At 38.4% G+C, this 14,653-nt stretch overlaps 1 protein-coding gene across 1 annotated transcript in view; it reads right to left on the bottom strand.

Moving 5' to 3' along the window:
* The window catches only part of SPEN (spen family transcriptional repressor), a 95,637-nt gene that overhangs the window by 58,119 nt on the left and 22,865 nt on the right, over nt 1-14,653 (bottom strand). Inside the window, 2 exon segments of the mRNA XM_030537891.1 lie at nt 1,852-2,328; nt 6,240-6,560. Coding sequence (XP_030393751.1) covers nt 1,852-2,328; nt 6,240-6,560 — 798 coding nt within the window.

Below are 14,653 nucleotides of genomic sequence, written 5' to 3'. Positions count from 1 at the left end.
TTCTCTTTTCCAAAGACTCATCTAATCTTGCAACATTAAGATAAAAGTTACATGGAAAATGAACTACCAAAACATAACTGATATTGATAGTTTCTTTTTAAATGTCACTTTGTTCCACTGGGGCAATATTTAGTGTTGTGAATTTCTGAGTTCTTCACTCCACGTTGGAGATTTTAATATCTCACAGCACTCTTATCCTGTATATGCAGGTGAGCTGGGCTTCTGCTTTTTCTTTTCTTTATAATGGATAAAGCCTATGCAAAAGCACAGATATTTTTCTTCCTTACATTTTAAGCCTAAGAGATATCAGGCATGTCACATTTGATCTTCTCTGAGAGGTCTCAGTGATGATTATTTCAAGTTCTAACATGTCTGAAGGTGTTAAATCTTTAACAAAATGTTTCCTTTATTTAAAATGTTAATTTGTCACTGAAAAATAGGAGATAGGATATTAAGTGAGGCTGTTTTTATGGTTGGCTTGTCTCTTTCTCTTCTTAATTGCTCTTGTGATGTCACCATTTCACTAATTCTCCACTCATCATAGTCTTCCAGCCTAGATAAGACCTGAATTTCTAAATTAAAAAACAGCAAAAAAAACTCCTTAAAAATAAGTAATTAGAAGAATAAAAGGAAAGAAACCTTCTTGGGGCCTTTTCATACATCATAAAGAAGCCAAAAGGAGCAGAAACTCAGTTGTTTTCTTTCCCTTTGCAGGTTCCCTTCAAAATCATTCCATCTTCTGGAATGAGTTCAAACAATTGTTTGATGAGAGTAATTATTTTGATAGTGAGTAACCAGTTGTAAGATTCTGTTCACTAAGAGACGATCAGATTATCTAAATTAATATTAGTCATAGTGAATTTCTTAAAAATAAGAGTTTTCAGTATTTTTCTTTTGGAAAGTAATTGGTCAGCAAGAGAAATATTTTCAGCTCTGAAAACCTGCCCTACTTACTCATCAACTGAACTCTTTACCGAACAGTTCAGTTACATTTTGCATTACCATTGTTGTGGAATCCGTCACTGAAGGATTTTAAGAACGGGCTAGACAATCATCAGTCAGGGACTGTCTAGGTACATTTGGTCATGCTTCAGCACAGAAGGATAGACGTATTAGATGACCTCTCAGGGTCCTTTCCAGCCCTACTTTTCTATTAGGCTGTTAAGTCTCTAAATCCATTTACAGTGTTTATCACAATTCAAGGTGAATGAGAATGAGGTCAACAGGATATTTCAGTTGGTTGAAATAAATTCAGCTCCTTGATAGGTTTGTTTACTCTAATTTTGACCACATACACTTTATAGTGCAATACTGAAACAGCAGAAATATTGAAGCAATCATCATGCAGTTGACTATATGAGGCCCTAGGAATTGAATATTAAAGATTTTTTGACATGCAAACTCTTCTAGAAGTGTAAGGTTTTCTTGTCAAGAAATTGATAAAACTTCTCAAAGTAATAGCAAAGGGTTGTAGTGACATCTCATTAGTAGGACTTTATTTTTACATAGTATACTACAGAAAATTCACTAGTATTTGGAAGAATCAGTAACTACTACACTCGTCTAATAACAGAAGTCTGTTTTACGATGCATTGTCCTTATGTTTCATGCCTGTTCACTCCTACATTCATGCACAAAATTCAGAATAATTCGTAGTGGGTCTCCCCAGATATTACTGGGGATTAGTACCACATTTTGATAGCTGAGGTTTTTGTTCCTCATGTTTGCTTACTACAGATGCTGTCTGGAGAAAAGGATTACTATATTGTAGCAATTTTCTTCACACCGAGCTGATCACTGTTTGGTTTCATTTAACAATGCATCCATGATAACCAAAAGCTGTTAACCTACCTGTCGCTGCTGGTACTACTGCTGCTGCTGATTGAATCACTACTTGACGATCTACTCCTAGAGCCGCTGCCACTAGGGGACCTTGTGGGTCTAGATGCTTGGCTAGCCAGCCTCTGGGGAGACTGGGTCCTAGACTGGGACGAATGTGGTGACCGACTCCTGCTGTGCTGGTAATTCCGTTCTGGCCTTCTGCCTCGTACCTCCCGCGTAATATCATCCCTGTAGATATCCCTGTGTACCACACTGGGCAATGTAAACTGCTCCCGGGCCCTAGGTTCATAACGGGGGTCATGAGCATCAAAACGGTTTGGACTTCGACTCCGGGAAGTATAATAGAGCCCATGTTGTAATGTCCGCTCTCGAGGGTCTCTATAGTAATCCTGATCGTAATGTCTTGTCCGATCAAATCCTCCCGTCCCCCGTTCATGGTGTCCATAGGCACTATGTTCATAAGCACGCTCCCTGTTATCTGAAGCCCTGCATTTATAAGGGGGAAAAATATTTAATAAATCAGACAAGGGTAAGCAAAACAAAAAGCAAGTCATGCAAACATTTACTTCAGCACTGACTTTATTTTTGCAGCTGGTTCTCCACTAAACAGCAATAACCTATTAAGCAAACACTGACACACTTAAACATTTTACTTGACTCCAAAGTTATATTTATACACAGTAGAGATGAGCAATCATTTTGCTTTAATCATAAATTGGGCTTTCATGACCAGTTTCCTTCAAAGCAGAATGTATCAATTTTTTTCACATTTTAATGTGGAATTTGAATTATTTTATTTTTAAGTAAGTCTTTATACTTTTAAGTTAAACCATTTTTTCCCTGCATCCATCGTCTAGTTTTTTAAACTGTGTTAATGAATTTTAACATTTATTTTCCACCTTATTATTATGTTTCTGCAGAAATATTGTTACAAATTAGGCTATAGCCATGAAAGCCTCAATGCAAAGCATGACCCAGAAGAAAGAAGCTGCTTTCAAAAGGGGTTATATCTAAGGTCCTAATTCATTCATGATATTGTGGACATGGCAGATTCAGCAAAATTAGGCTTCCACTGCAATTTTCTTTTAAATTCACTTACTCTGCAGTCCCTAAATTTGCATACATGTTAAGGTTTAAACTACACACTTGTTCCCCAATTAGTACATTAAATGATCTTGGAGTGTTTTGGATAGGGCGTTTAACCAGGGTGGGGTGAGCAGGGCAGCCACCCATGGTGCAAAGGGGGGGAGGGGAGAAAGACGGGGCAGAAAAAAAAACAGTAGGGGCTAGAGCAGCACAGACATAAGGGGGGCATTACCATGCCCCCTGCAGGGCTCTGCCCTTACCAGTTTCTTTCCTCATTTTTCCACTCTCTGCCCCTTCCCTCCCCACCCCCAGTGGCTTGCCCGCCCTCGTTACAGCCCTGTAGTTGTAGCAAATTGTCTGGTTATCAAAAAATTCATAGGTATAATATAACAGTTGAGAGTTTATATCGTTCCAACAATTTCTTCTCAAACAAATAGGTCTAATGTGGCTTTTCCAAATTGCTGCTGTTAATAAAGGCCCAGTATTACTTTTCTACAATTGTCCATGTTCTGTTCACAAATCAGCCACAATTATTTGAAGATCATTCCGGGATTCAGATTGGATCTTAGTTATCTCCCTCAGAGAAACCCAGAAAATTAGATTCTTCTTCAAAACGTTTCCATCCTCATTACAAGGAGTTTTGAAATTATCAGACTTCTACACCTAAAGTCCTGGGTATGTTGCTCCTCCTAAACAAATATTTTGATTGTTAATATCAGAAAAATAAACTGCTAAATCTCAAGGATAACTGTCAAAGAGGATGGAGGTCCCAAAAAGGATTAAAACCCCACATGAAGAGAGAGAAATTAAATTTGCTGGGTATGTTTGTTAAGATTTTCAATTTGTTATTGCTGTCAAAGGATTTATATATCCTCCCTATGTCACTGAAACACATTGGCTTAAAGTAGCTAAGGCCCATTCTGTGTTTCAATATTAAAAACATTTTGTACATCACTGGAGGACAGTTCTATGTTCTAAGAATGTTAGCGTGCGATCTCAAATAAGGGTCTAGTTTAGTCAGGTACCAGGATGGTAGGTCTTCAAGACATGTCTACAATATGACAGATTAAGAATGATAGAGAACACATCAAATGTTTGAAAAACATTTTTACAATTATAAATATGCCAGTGTCTAGGTTAACTTCAAAATCTAAGTATCCATTTTATGAGGGACATTTTAACCTCTCCTCTCTAAGCTTCTCAGATTCTTCCTGGAAAACCAATTAATTATCAATTCCCTGGATCTTAATAACCCAACTCACTCCATAGTTCCTCTTCTTCTGTCGCATCATAGGATTTGTCTTCTATCAAAAATCGGGAAATATTTCAGTTTTTTCAAAACTAGTAGCTGGATTAGAATCTTCTTTGATGAATATCTTCAAAAGTTACCTCAGTAATTTACAAATATGCCCTACAGAAGCACTGGATCCATAATCCCTACAGTATATCCATCCTATGTTTCTTACACTCTGCCTCACCTTAAGGTTGCATACCAGTAAGTGCCTACCTAGACTGCATTTTTTCCTCCCAACTCTCTTTAAAAAAAGCTAACCACACTAACAAAATGTAAAATAAAATTCCAATAATTTCTGTCCTATTTAAAATTCATTACATATTCTACTTCCTTATCTTTTGCTTGTAACTATGGCATTAGAAAACAATTTCAAGGCCTAACAAATAAGAGTTTCTCTTTCTTTCCCCCTTTTGAAGGAACAAGATCAACAATTTTATCAATGATTGCATTTAGCATCCTATCAAATGTTAGCTAGTGAAAGACAACTTAATGATGTAACAGAAAAAGCAATACGGCTAGAAGGTTACTGTTATAGCTGACATAAAAGAACAAAGTCCTTATCCATTAAAAGGACACAGAAGACAGACACAAGAGCTAGCAGAGCTGAACATCTAATGGCTACAGTGCTTTTCTGATTTATCTATTAGTATAAAGAACTACTGGAGTTAGTGGAAAGAGAGGGTTTGACTTGGGTTAGGAGAGGGGCTAATATACACAGGGCAGGGCATACCAACCTTTTCCAAGTGTGGAAACACGACCTATATTCCCAATTAAATCTAGGGAGAGAACTGTGAACATAACTTCCCCAATTTTGGCCCCTCTTATAGGGGTAATCCACCTTCTTAATGGGTAAGGGTGTCAAATGATATTTTAGATGAACCAACAAGAAAAAAAATCTGAGTGACAAGATAAAAAAAATCCACAGGAAGTAGTCCCAAACTGAAACCATAACTCTGAAACCCCCAGACTTCTTTCTTGAGACAGTTGACACTTAGAAATGCATCCATTATTTTAATTTCCGGCCCTAAGTCTGAATCAAGTAGCTGGTAGAAGTACACCCAATGTATGAGGGAATGCATCATGGCTGGCCACCCGGTATCCTCTATCCACCTTTGTAACCATCCAGCCCAGTCAATTTTGATTGATGTATCCACAAACTGATTATTAGCACCATGTCCTTAAAACTAAAGTACCTTTAACTGTGCGGTAGCAAATGGCTTTTTAAGATACTAGATAATAATCCACTCCCCTTGGCTGTACATCATCATACACATCTTGGCTGTATACCATCCCATAAATTCAAGGCAGTGGTTCTTATTCCAGTACTTTTAGAAGGACTATAATTTCCAAATTTTAGAAATGTCCATTTTTTTTTTGACAATACCATCAGGAAGAATAATCCCAATAACCTGGAACTGATGTAGATCCAAACTGGAAACATCAAAAGCTGCTTTCAATCTTCTTCATCCAATATGTATTTCCATGCCTAAATGTTGTTTGTAGAATCCAAGATGCTGCATCACTGAAGTCTACTAGAAATTTTTGGTGACAATCCAATTAATATACAAACTGTATACAGTAAAAACTGAGGACTATGCATCAAGCTTTCAAATCTTATTTTCTAGTATTCCAAAGATACTCCATGTAGAACTTGTGCTGCAGCAATATAGCTCCATCTGGTAGCAGTGATACATCCGAGAAAGGCCTTAATTTTATCCAAAAAATGGAATCATTACTTCTAGAAGAATAACTCCAATATCGAGGCTGGCCACAGGAAATCTTCCATCTTAAGATCACCTTATTTCAAGAGTAGATATCCAACCAGCTGCAGAAAACATCCTCTATGGATCCACAAGATACCAGCCACTGGGATAGGAATCACTTCCGTTTCCAACCCAAAACAGGAAACACAGATAATTCCCAAAATTTTAAATCCATCTGGGGGCCCTATATATGAGTTTGCCTTTCTCACCATATCAAATACAAAATACCTGCCTAGAGAAACCTTGGAACTTACCCATCAAGTCTCCGCTCATAACGTCCTTCCCGTGCATGAAGTGATGGTGGGGGGCCATAAGTGGGCCCCCCTCCACCTCCTCTGAACCCAGAAACCTCTCTACTACGGGATGCTATGGAAACTGTATCATCCAATCCCCGAGCAGCACTCGGAATGGTTCCTGGTTCATTATAATCCGTCCGTAGGTCTCTATCTCCCATTTTGTTGACAGAGTTGTGTGCCTTCTGTGCACTTTTGATGTCCACAAAATCCACAAAGGCCGCCACCCCACCTTCTGACCCCCTTTTGGGGAGAATTTTGACACTTTCGACACGTCCATATCTGCAAAAAAAACAAAGCAAAATAAATAGATTAATGCTAATAGTGAAGTGTAAAAAAATACATATTCAAACAATTGAGTCTTCTAAATAGTAAGTAACTAATTTCAAAATAAGGATTTGGGTTTTCTTCTAGGCAGATGTTTAAGAGGAAAATTACCATTTGTACTTTCAACAACTATTTTCAGGCTTCTTTCCATTTTGATCTGAGAAGCATTTCTGGTTATGCTACCAAGAGATCCATCTTAATAGACTATATTCCCAAACAACATCCTGAGAAGCATTTCTGGTTAAGGTGGATCTCTTGGTAGCCTTACAGACTATATTCCCAAACAACAACATCCTAAGAAATAAAAAGGCATTTATAGCTACAATGGTACTCCTAGTTTTTACTCTGATTTGACAATCTCGACATAATTAGCCTTATAAAACTGTCAAAATAATTATAAATTAAAAAGTTGCAACACTAAGAAAAAACTTGACACAGCTATTTTACTACTCTGACCTAAATTTAATTAATTCAGTGTTAAAACAACGTTGCTAATTCTGATACTGACTTCTGATTTCAAATTTATTTATTTACAATAGCTTCTTAGTTCACTTGTAACGTGTGACTCACAAATGCACCTCTGGACTATGCTACTAGAATTCAACTTTAAACTCTCCATTATGAAACAGTAACACACTAGTTACATTCCTGAAAGCTTTTAAGAAATACTAAGCAGTGTGGTGTCACATATGTTCTGATGTTAAGTAACTGCAACACTGTATAAGTTGTAACCATGGCTTATTAATAAGAGCAAGGATTTAATGAATTATGGATATGAATTCAACTCCTTGCAAAAAACTACAAGCAACATACAAGGATTTGTATAAACTGATACAAACAAAATTAAAAAAAAAAACCTGGAAGATGAAGAGTATCTTGTGTTAAATGTTTTTGAAACAGTTTAGAGGCACTATGTATGCCAAGCTCCACGTTAAAATTTTGAACAGCCAATTCACTCAGTCAAGAAGTTTCTAAAAAGCAGATAATGGCATTTTATTGCATACGTTCATTAGTTACAAAAAATAAAACACTTCCAAAATATAAAATGCAGAATTTGGAAGCTCTTGACAAACTGGGTTGGAACATGTAAGAGAAAGTGTAAGACATTTATAAATTGTAAAGAGAAGAATATTACAAAAATTAGTAATACTGATTCATGAGGATACAGTAAGTTGCTACAAAATTTGTGATAAAAAAAGGTAAAATTAGACACAGTTAAACGTTAAGCAATTATCAAAGCTGTTCTCAGCTACTTGCTCCAGGAGGAAAAAGAGGTCACAATCAATAGCAAGCATATCATGGGTGAAGATTATTTCAGGAGCTATGTTTGACTGCGTTACATGCACGACTTTCATTAATAGTTTAAACAACATTGCAAAAGCTACTCCATGAGTGGACTTTCTAACCAAATGCTATCTACATCTAGATGGAGATTCCATCTTCCTCGGTTTCACACAGTACCAAACATACTGTTCACTCTTCAGTAAATAATATATGCAGCTAACAAAAGCATCTTTAAAATTAAGTGAACATGGCTTGTTGAATATAAAAGCCTTAGGCAGCACTGTAAATGAAAAGCAGCATAGAGACAGAATTTAGGGTATGTCTACACTGCCCAGATTACAACGCGTCCGCGGCAGTGCCAATGCTGTAAAATGGGCAGTGTAGTCACACTTTATCACCAGGGTAGAGCTCTCCCAGCGATGATGATTAAAAAAAAAAAAACAAAAAACAGCCTCCAGCAAGCAGTGGCAGCTTTACGATAAAGCACTGTCTACACTGGTGCTTTTCAGCACTAAAGCTTTTGTTTCTCAGCAGATGTTTTTCACACCCCTGAATGACTAAAGTTTTAGTGCTGAAAGTGGCAGTGTAGACACAGACTGAGTGTGAAAGTAGAGGTTACAGTGTCTGGCACTTTAAAAAACAAATACAGGTACTACCATTTGCCTTAAATTAAAAAGAGAAAGTAGAACAGTCTGTACCTTGATGTTCATCCCTTTTATAAGACTATGATTAAGTTTTGTACAAAGTATGCCTTATGAGGTATCATTTGAAAACTCTATATGCTGATCATTATTGTTCTGGTAAAATGTGTGTATGTAAAGTTATAAAATTCTACTTTATGACATTATTGAGACATAGTCCAAGTTTAGAAAAGCATCCACAAACCAGTTCCTCAGAGACAAAAGGCAAACTGATGCCTCAGCTAGGTGTCGGCAAAATCAAAGGGACCACCAGCTGGTTTAATGGCCATTCTTCAGCAGGAAAAAGGGTTACAGAGTGAGAAATTTACACCTTGGCAAACAAACAGCCAGAGGTTCCTATTCCCACAATCTTTGTCTCCTGAACCCCCAGTGAAGAGGATTCTCAAAGAATAAGAATAAATTCTCAAACTATAAGAATGAGGGTCAGACCTCAAGTTATGTCTCTGCTTCTCTATTTACCCACATGACATCAACAAGATCTGAAGAACAAAGGAGCGGTGGCAAATTAATGATTTTGCTGCCCCTAGGCCCTGAAATAATTGCTGCCCCCCGCCCCAGCCCTGCAATGACTCCACTCTTTCCCCACCCCCATTCCAACCCCTTCCCCAAAGTCCCTGCCCCAACTCCGCACCCTCCCTGTCCCTACTGGATACCTTCCCCAAATCCCCACTCTGGTCCCGCCTCTTCCCCCAGTGCACCGCATCCTCTCTCTCCCCCCCCCCGCAAAACATGTTTCACGGCGCAAGCGCTGGAAGGGAGGGGAGCAGGATGCGGTGGCACGCTCGCAGAGGAGGCAGAGGTGAGCTGTTACTACACTAGTGGGGCGAGGTCAACCTAAGATATTCAACTTCAGCTACGCAAATAGGGTAGCTGAAGTCAGCGTATCTTAGGTTGACTTATCTGGCCGTGAGGACAATAGCGAGTCGACCGCTGCCACTCCCCCATCCACTCCGTTTCCACCTCTTGTCAGCTGGAGTTCCGGAGTTGACGGGGAGCGCGTTCAGGGATCGATTTATCGCATCTAGACAAGACACGATAAATCGATCCTCGATAGATTGGTCGCTACCGACCAATCCAGCGGGTAGTGAAGAACTGCCCATAAATTTGCTGCCCCTGCAAATTTGTCGGCCTAGGCGATAATATGCCACTGCAAAGGAGGCAGCACTGAACTGGAGGGGGGAAGAGTCTGACTGAAAGGATTTCAGTCAGTAAGACCGCTAGAACATGTGGTGAGAGACCTTTGCTTTTAATTCACTTAGCTTGTCAATTTAGATATTAGTTGCATTTTGCTTTTCATCATCTTATACAAATTCTAACTTTTATGCCTCATTACTTGTAATCACTTAAAATCTATTTGTAGTTAACAAACTTGTGTTATTTAAACCAGTGTTTAAACTCCATTTGAGATAACAGGATTTGTGCATATAATTTTCTATTAATAAAATGACAGACTTTATACGCGCTTGTGTTGTAGCGGCCAGCCCTCTCCTGGACAAGAGGCGCATTTCTGAGGAAAAGTCTGGGACTGGGAATTTGCTGGTGCTCCTCTGCAGAGTAATCCAAAAGTGGTTGGCCACAGCAATCATACAACATAGCTGGGAGTAATTTACATGCTAGATATTGTCTGAGCAGATCAGGAATGGTTGCTCTCACAGCGTAAAAAGCACCATCGGTCGGAGAACTGAGGGAACACAGCTGTTCAACAGTCCAGACTGCACCCTGGGGGTATTCCAGATATGAATATTACAATTTAAAAGCACTTTAGAAAAACCCTCAGAAGGTTATACCAAGATCACTAGAAAAATTGCACTGGAATAAATTCTCAATCCACAATTTTCGCTCTGAATTTTTCTGCATTTACAGAATATTCAAAGGCTACTGACAGAAGGAGAGGCTTCTAAAAGTTTCCCCATCAGCTCAGATGAGGTTGTGATAGGCTGGATAGTTATATTAGGACTTGCATTTAAAACAATATTTGCAGAGACCAGAAGAAATAGGAATATTGTAGAGAAATAGCGAGGGGGATGATAAGAACGTACAAAGAAACAAGATGTGTAAGAGTAAAGAGGAGAGGATGGAAGGAAAAAAGTAAGCAGAGGCCCTTTGGGTAAAGTGAGATTAACTGTCCTCATGGTCATTTATGGTAATCTAAGTATTTACTAGTGTGACTGAAATACATCTCTGATTCCCACCAGAATATTTTAAAAAATAAAACAACTGGTCCCCTACAAGCCTAAAAAAGGAAAAGATGAGAAAGAACTGAGTGTTTCAATTTTGTTTTCCTTTGAGTCTCTATGAATTCAGAGTGTAGTACCTAGTGTATCAATTTGCATTTTTATTTTCTCAACATTTACAAATCCAAATTTGACAGCGTTTTTCCATACTTTGTTTTTAGCAACAACTGAATCATGAACTCCTCACAAAAAAATCCTAAAGACCTTTGAGAGTCCAATTATATATAGCCTAGCTAACAATGTGGTAGTGCCATCTGTCAGTTACATTTCACACAAGTGCTCTTAAAATACTGGTTTCCACTTACTAGCCTGACAAACTTTTTATTTTCCCATTTTGCTAGTTATGGCACTTCCAAGTTTATAAAAAACTGGATTAAAAAATATCCAGGAGCTGTTTGTAATCACCATAGTATAAACTGAGATCCAGTAATCTACCAAATGTTCACCTATGCCTCTATTTAAGCTATGGGAGAACAAGAAGTGCAGTACATGCCGTACATCAACAGAATTTGATCCTCGTGCACCAAAACAAGCAAAGCAATACTATGTCTTTTATACCTAAATCCCAATTTATCTATTAGCAAGTTTTATGTTAAAAATTACATGCTCACACGACAATTTGCTTGACAAATTGTTTTAATTCTTGTGTAAAAAACTACCTTGAGTACTGTGAAATGCAGAATCATAATTTTATTTATTTCAAACAAAAAAATACTCTGTTCGATCTTTAAATTTCTAATATAAAATACAACAGGAGATTTACTGCAATACTTTTAAATAGTCTGGTTGATAATACAACCAATCTTTGCTGAATGCCTGAAATCATTTTCCTTGCATGTTAGAGGAACAGATATCTTCACTGTACAAAAACCCAGGGATTTTCCCCGTGGGCTGTTTAGGCAGGCAAATGCATGAGCAATTTAAATTACTCTGGTATCCTACTTCTACGGTAGAAATAGTCCTAAATAATCCAACTTTAATTGAGATGATTCGTTTTAATCTCTTTATCTAGATGCTAAAATGTATATGCGGCTTTAGTTTGCTGCACTACAGCCTTGACATGCAATGGGGATGATCCATAATAGTCGCCTTTCTTGGAGGGTAAGTGTCCAGAGCCAGCTGCTGACACAGGAAGATTTACATTTTCCTTGCCCCAATGCGGTCTGTGCCCTTTGATTACACACACATCCTATAGCACCCCATCGTGAGGATTAATTTGTCTAGTGATCCGAACCAGCCCCACCCATTGGCTGCTCTCCGAGCTGCTCCTCTCTTTGCAGTTGTTGATAGAAGGGGAACCGCATTGCTCTATGCTATTTGATCCTAAAGGGAGAGGAGGGGAGATCTGCAATGCTGCTTCACAAGACAGGTTACTGCAGCAAAACAATACATTACAAGAAAATGAGACTTTCTAGAGTGCTGGGGGAGGAGAAGCAGTACTAAGGATACATTTCAATACTGTGATCGCAAGTTAATGCAAGATGGCGGGAGATACACTGCAAGGAGCAGCTGCAGAGGAAACAAGGACTTTGAGTGCTGCAACCTTTGTCCACAATCGGAAGGGCTGGGAAGAGGGGACAAGAGGACAACAAAAGCCATCACGACCTTCGGTAACGTTGGCAGAGGGGCTCCTCTGAAACCTTTAGGTCATGTATTTATATCTATGCGTCAGTCCTTTCCAAGAAGCGTGTTTCACAATCACTGGCAGTCAGAACAGAAAACAAAGAAGATCGTTTGCTGTGCTCTAACTCTACCAACCCTAAAGAAAACAAGGCTTTTTATTGCCTCTTCCTATGTCTACCTCATGCTGATTAATCATTACCTACCAATGTGCAGACAGGCAGTTATTAATCTCGCTATACAATGCAGCATTTCAGTGACTCGCAGCAGGAACTATTATTGTTTATTGATTATTCTGGAAAGAAGAATGCAGAGGTCATATCTTTCTCTGTCTGGAGAAGCAAACCAGAGTTATAAAATACAGAGATGGACGAGACCTATTAGGTCACTGAGTGCCCCTCGCTGTCAGTTCAGGATTGCAACAAGGGGCTGTAAACAAGTGTGATGTCTTTTTTCCTTTTTAAACTGCTAGATCATTATTGTTCAGTCCGACTAAGCTACACTTACACTGATCCATCTTTTCAAACATGGAAAAGGAATTATTTAAACTCTGTTTTTTCATTGTAGAGCAGGCATCTCTATAATCAAGCAACTGAAACCTTTCTGGGCTCTCGGTATGGCTGCTGTGCGGTGCACGTTTCTCCGACCCTCAACCCCATTTTCCCCTCCCCCCGCATCTCTCCCTCACATACAGGCAAACAATGGACAGTCTGGGAAACACTTCCCTCCACCAATCCAAAGCCAGCTTCTCTCCTCCTCCCTAGGACCAACGTGTCACTGAGACAAAGCCCTGCTGACTAGGGGAGGAGATAGAACAGACAAGGCAGCAGTTTGTCAAAGTCATCTCTTCCTGAACGACTTCAAGTAAATCAGTACCAAGGAAATTAAAAAGCTAAAGGCTATAGCTATTGCTGGGTCATAAGGGTACCTTTGCATGGCTGATGTTTTTGACTGCAACAATTTGCCACTTGGATTCACCACAAATTAGATATTTATCACAACTATTCACTCTTTTGAACAGTTTCAGCTATTCCTTAAGTAATTTTTTTTTTTAAACACAGGGCTATTGTAAAGGAGTTGGATGGTAAAAGACTTTTTAAAAAAATATTTTAAATTTGGTTTTACTCATATAAATTAGTTAGGATCTCAAATCTTTTTATTACCTTTATTTCAGGCAAATTCTGCTTTAAGAAACAGGAGGCAAAGAATTGGTTTTTACTGACAATTCAAATTTTTTCAGGAATTATACATATTATAGAAATAAAATGTCTTGTCTCCCCTTGTTCCCTTAATTGGTGTAATCTCAAGAGGAGCTCCCAGCAAGTCCTCCAGCCCCCTATGCCGATATTTTCAACACTGCAAAATTGTGTAATTTCAATCCCAGGTGCAGAAAAGCCTCTTTACATTTTTGCTTCAATCTCATTATCAGTTAGCATAATAAAATCCTATTTACAGTAACAAGACAACAGCAAACAAAAAACTAATTTATCATTTCCGTTTGTTTCTGCAACAGTAGATTCTGACAGTGACACATCATAAGATGTGATATTACAGCAGGACACCTCCACATCTGAAATTCATTTGTCAGGTACAAAGCAAAAAGCCAAATACCTTCAGCCTCCTGAGAAGTGCAGCTGTTCTACCTGTGCAATGCCCAAACTCTCCCTCTTTTAATTATTATTATGTAACTGAAGGACACAGGTCCTGACTTGTTAGAGTGCTCACACAGTCTGAAGCTTTGTTGGCCAATCATATTCTTCTTTTCCTGCTGATATTTTTTATAATAAAATAACATGAACTGATATAATCATTATCCAGATGACTAGATCTGCCTGACTCATTTTATAACTTTAAACTAGTCCAAAAATTAGATGCCAGAGACTATTCTAAATCTGTGCTCTCTCTTTCATATTAAGCAAAACTTTTCTGGCTAAAGGCACAGCAATGGAAAATATACACATACTAAATTGTAACACAGGCTTCTATAATCATTCCTATAGGGTTTTTTAGCTAGCCTAGCAGAGCTTTTTTAACCCAGAGCTTCTATTCACTTGAGTTCTAGAGTATTCCGCTATTCAGGACACATCAGTTTTATACTCCTAAATCCTTTGAGACATTTTCTGCCTAGCAGGACAATAAGGAACTAGTGCTGGTCAATGTAATGCTTCTTATATGCCAGAGGAATAACAGAATTTCCAGTTGAATCACT

This window comes from Gopherus evgoodei, chromosome 18 (genome assembly GCF_007399415.2).
Source record: "Gopherus evgoodei ecotype Sinaloan lineage chromosome 18, rGopEvg1_v1.p, whole genome shotgun sequence".
NCBI classification, from domain to species: domain Eukaryota; kingdom Metazoa; phylum Chordata; order Testudines; family Testudinidae; genus Gopherus; species Gopherus evgoodei.
This window is presented reverse-complemented; position numbering and strand designations above follow the sequence as displayed.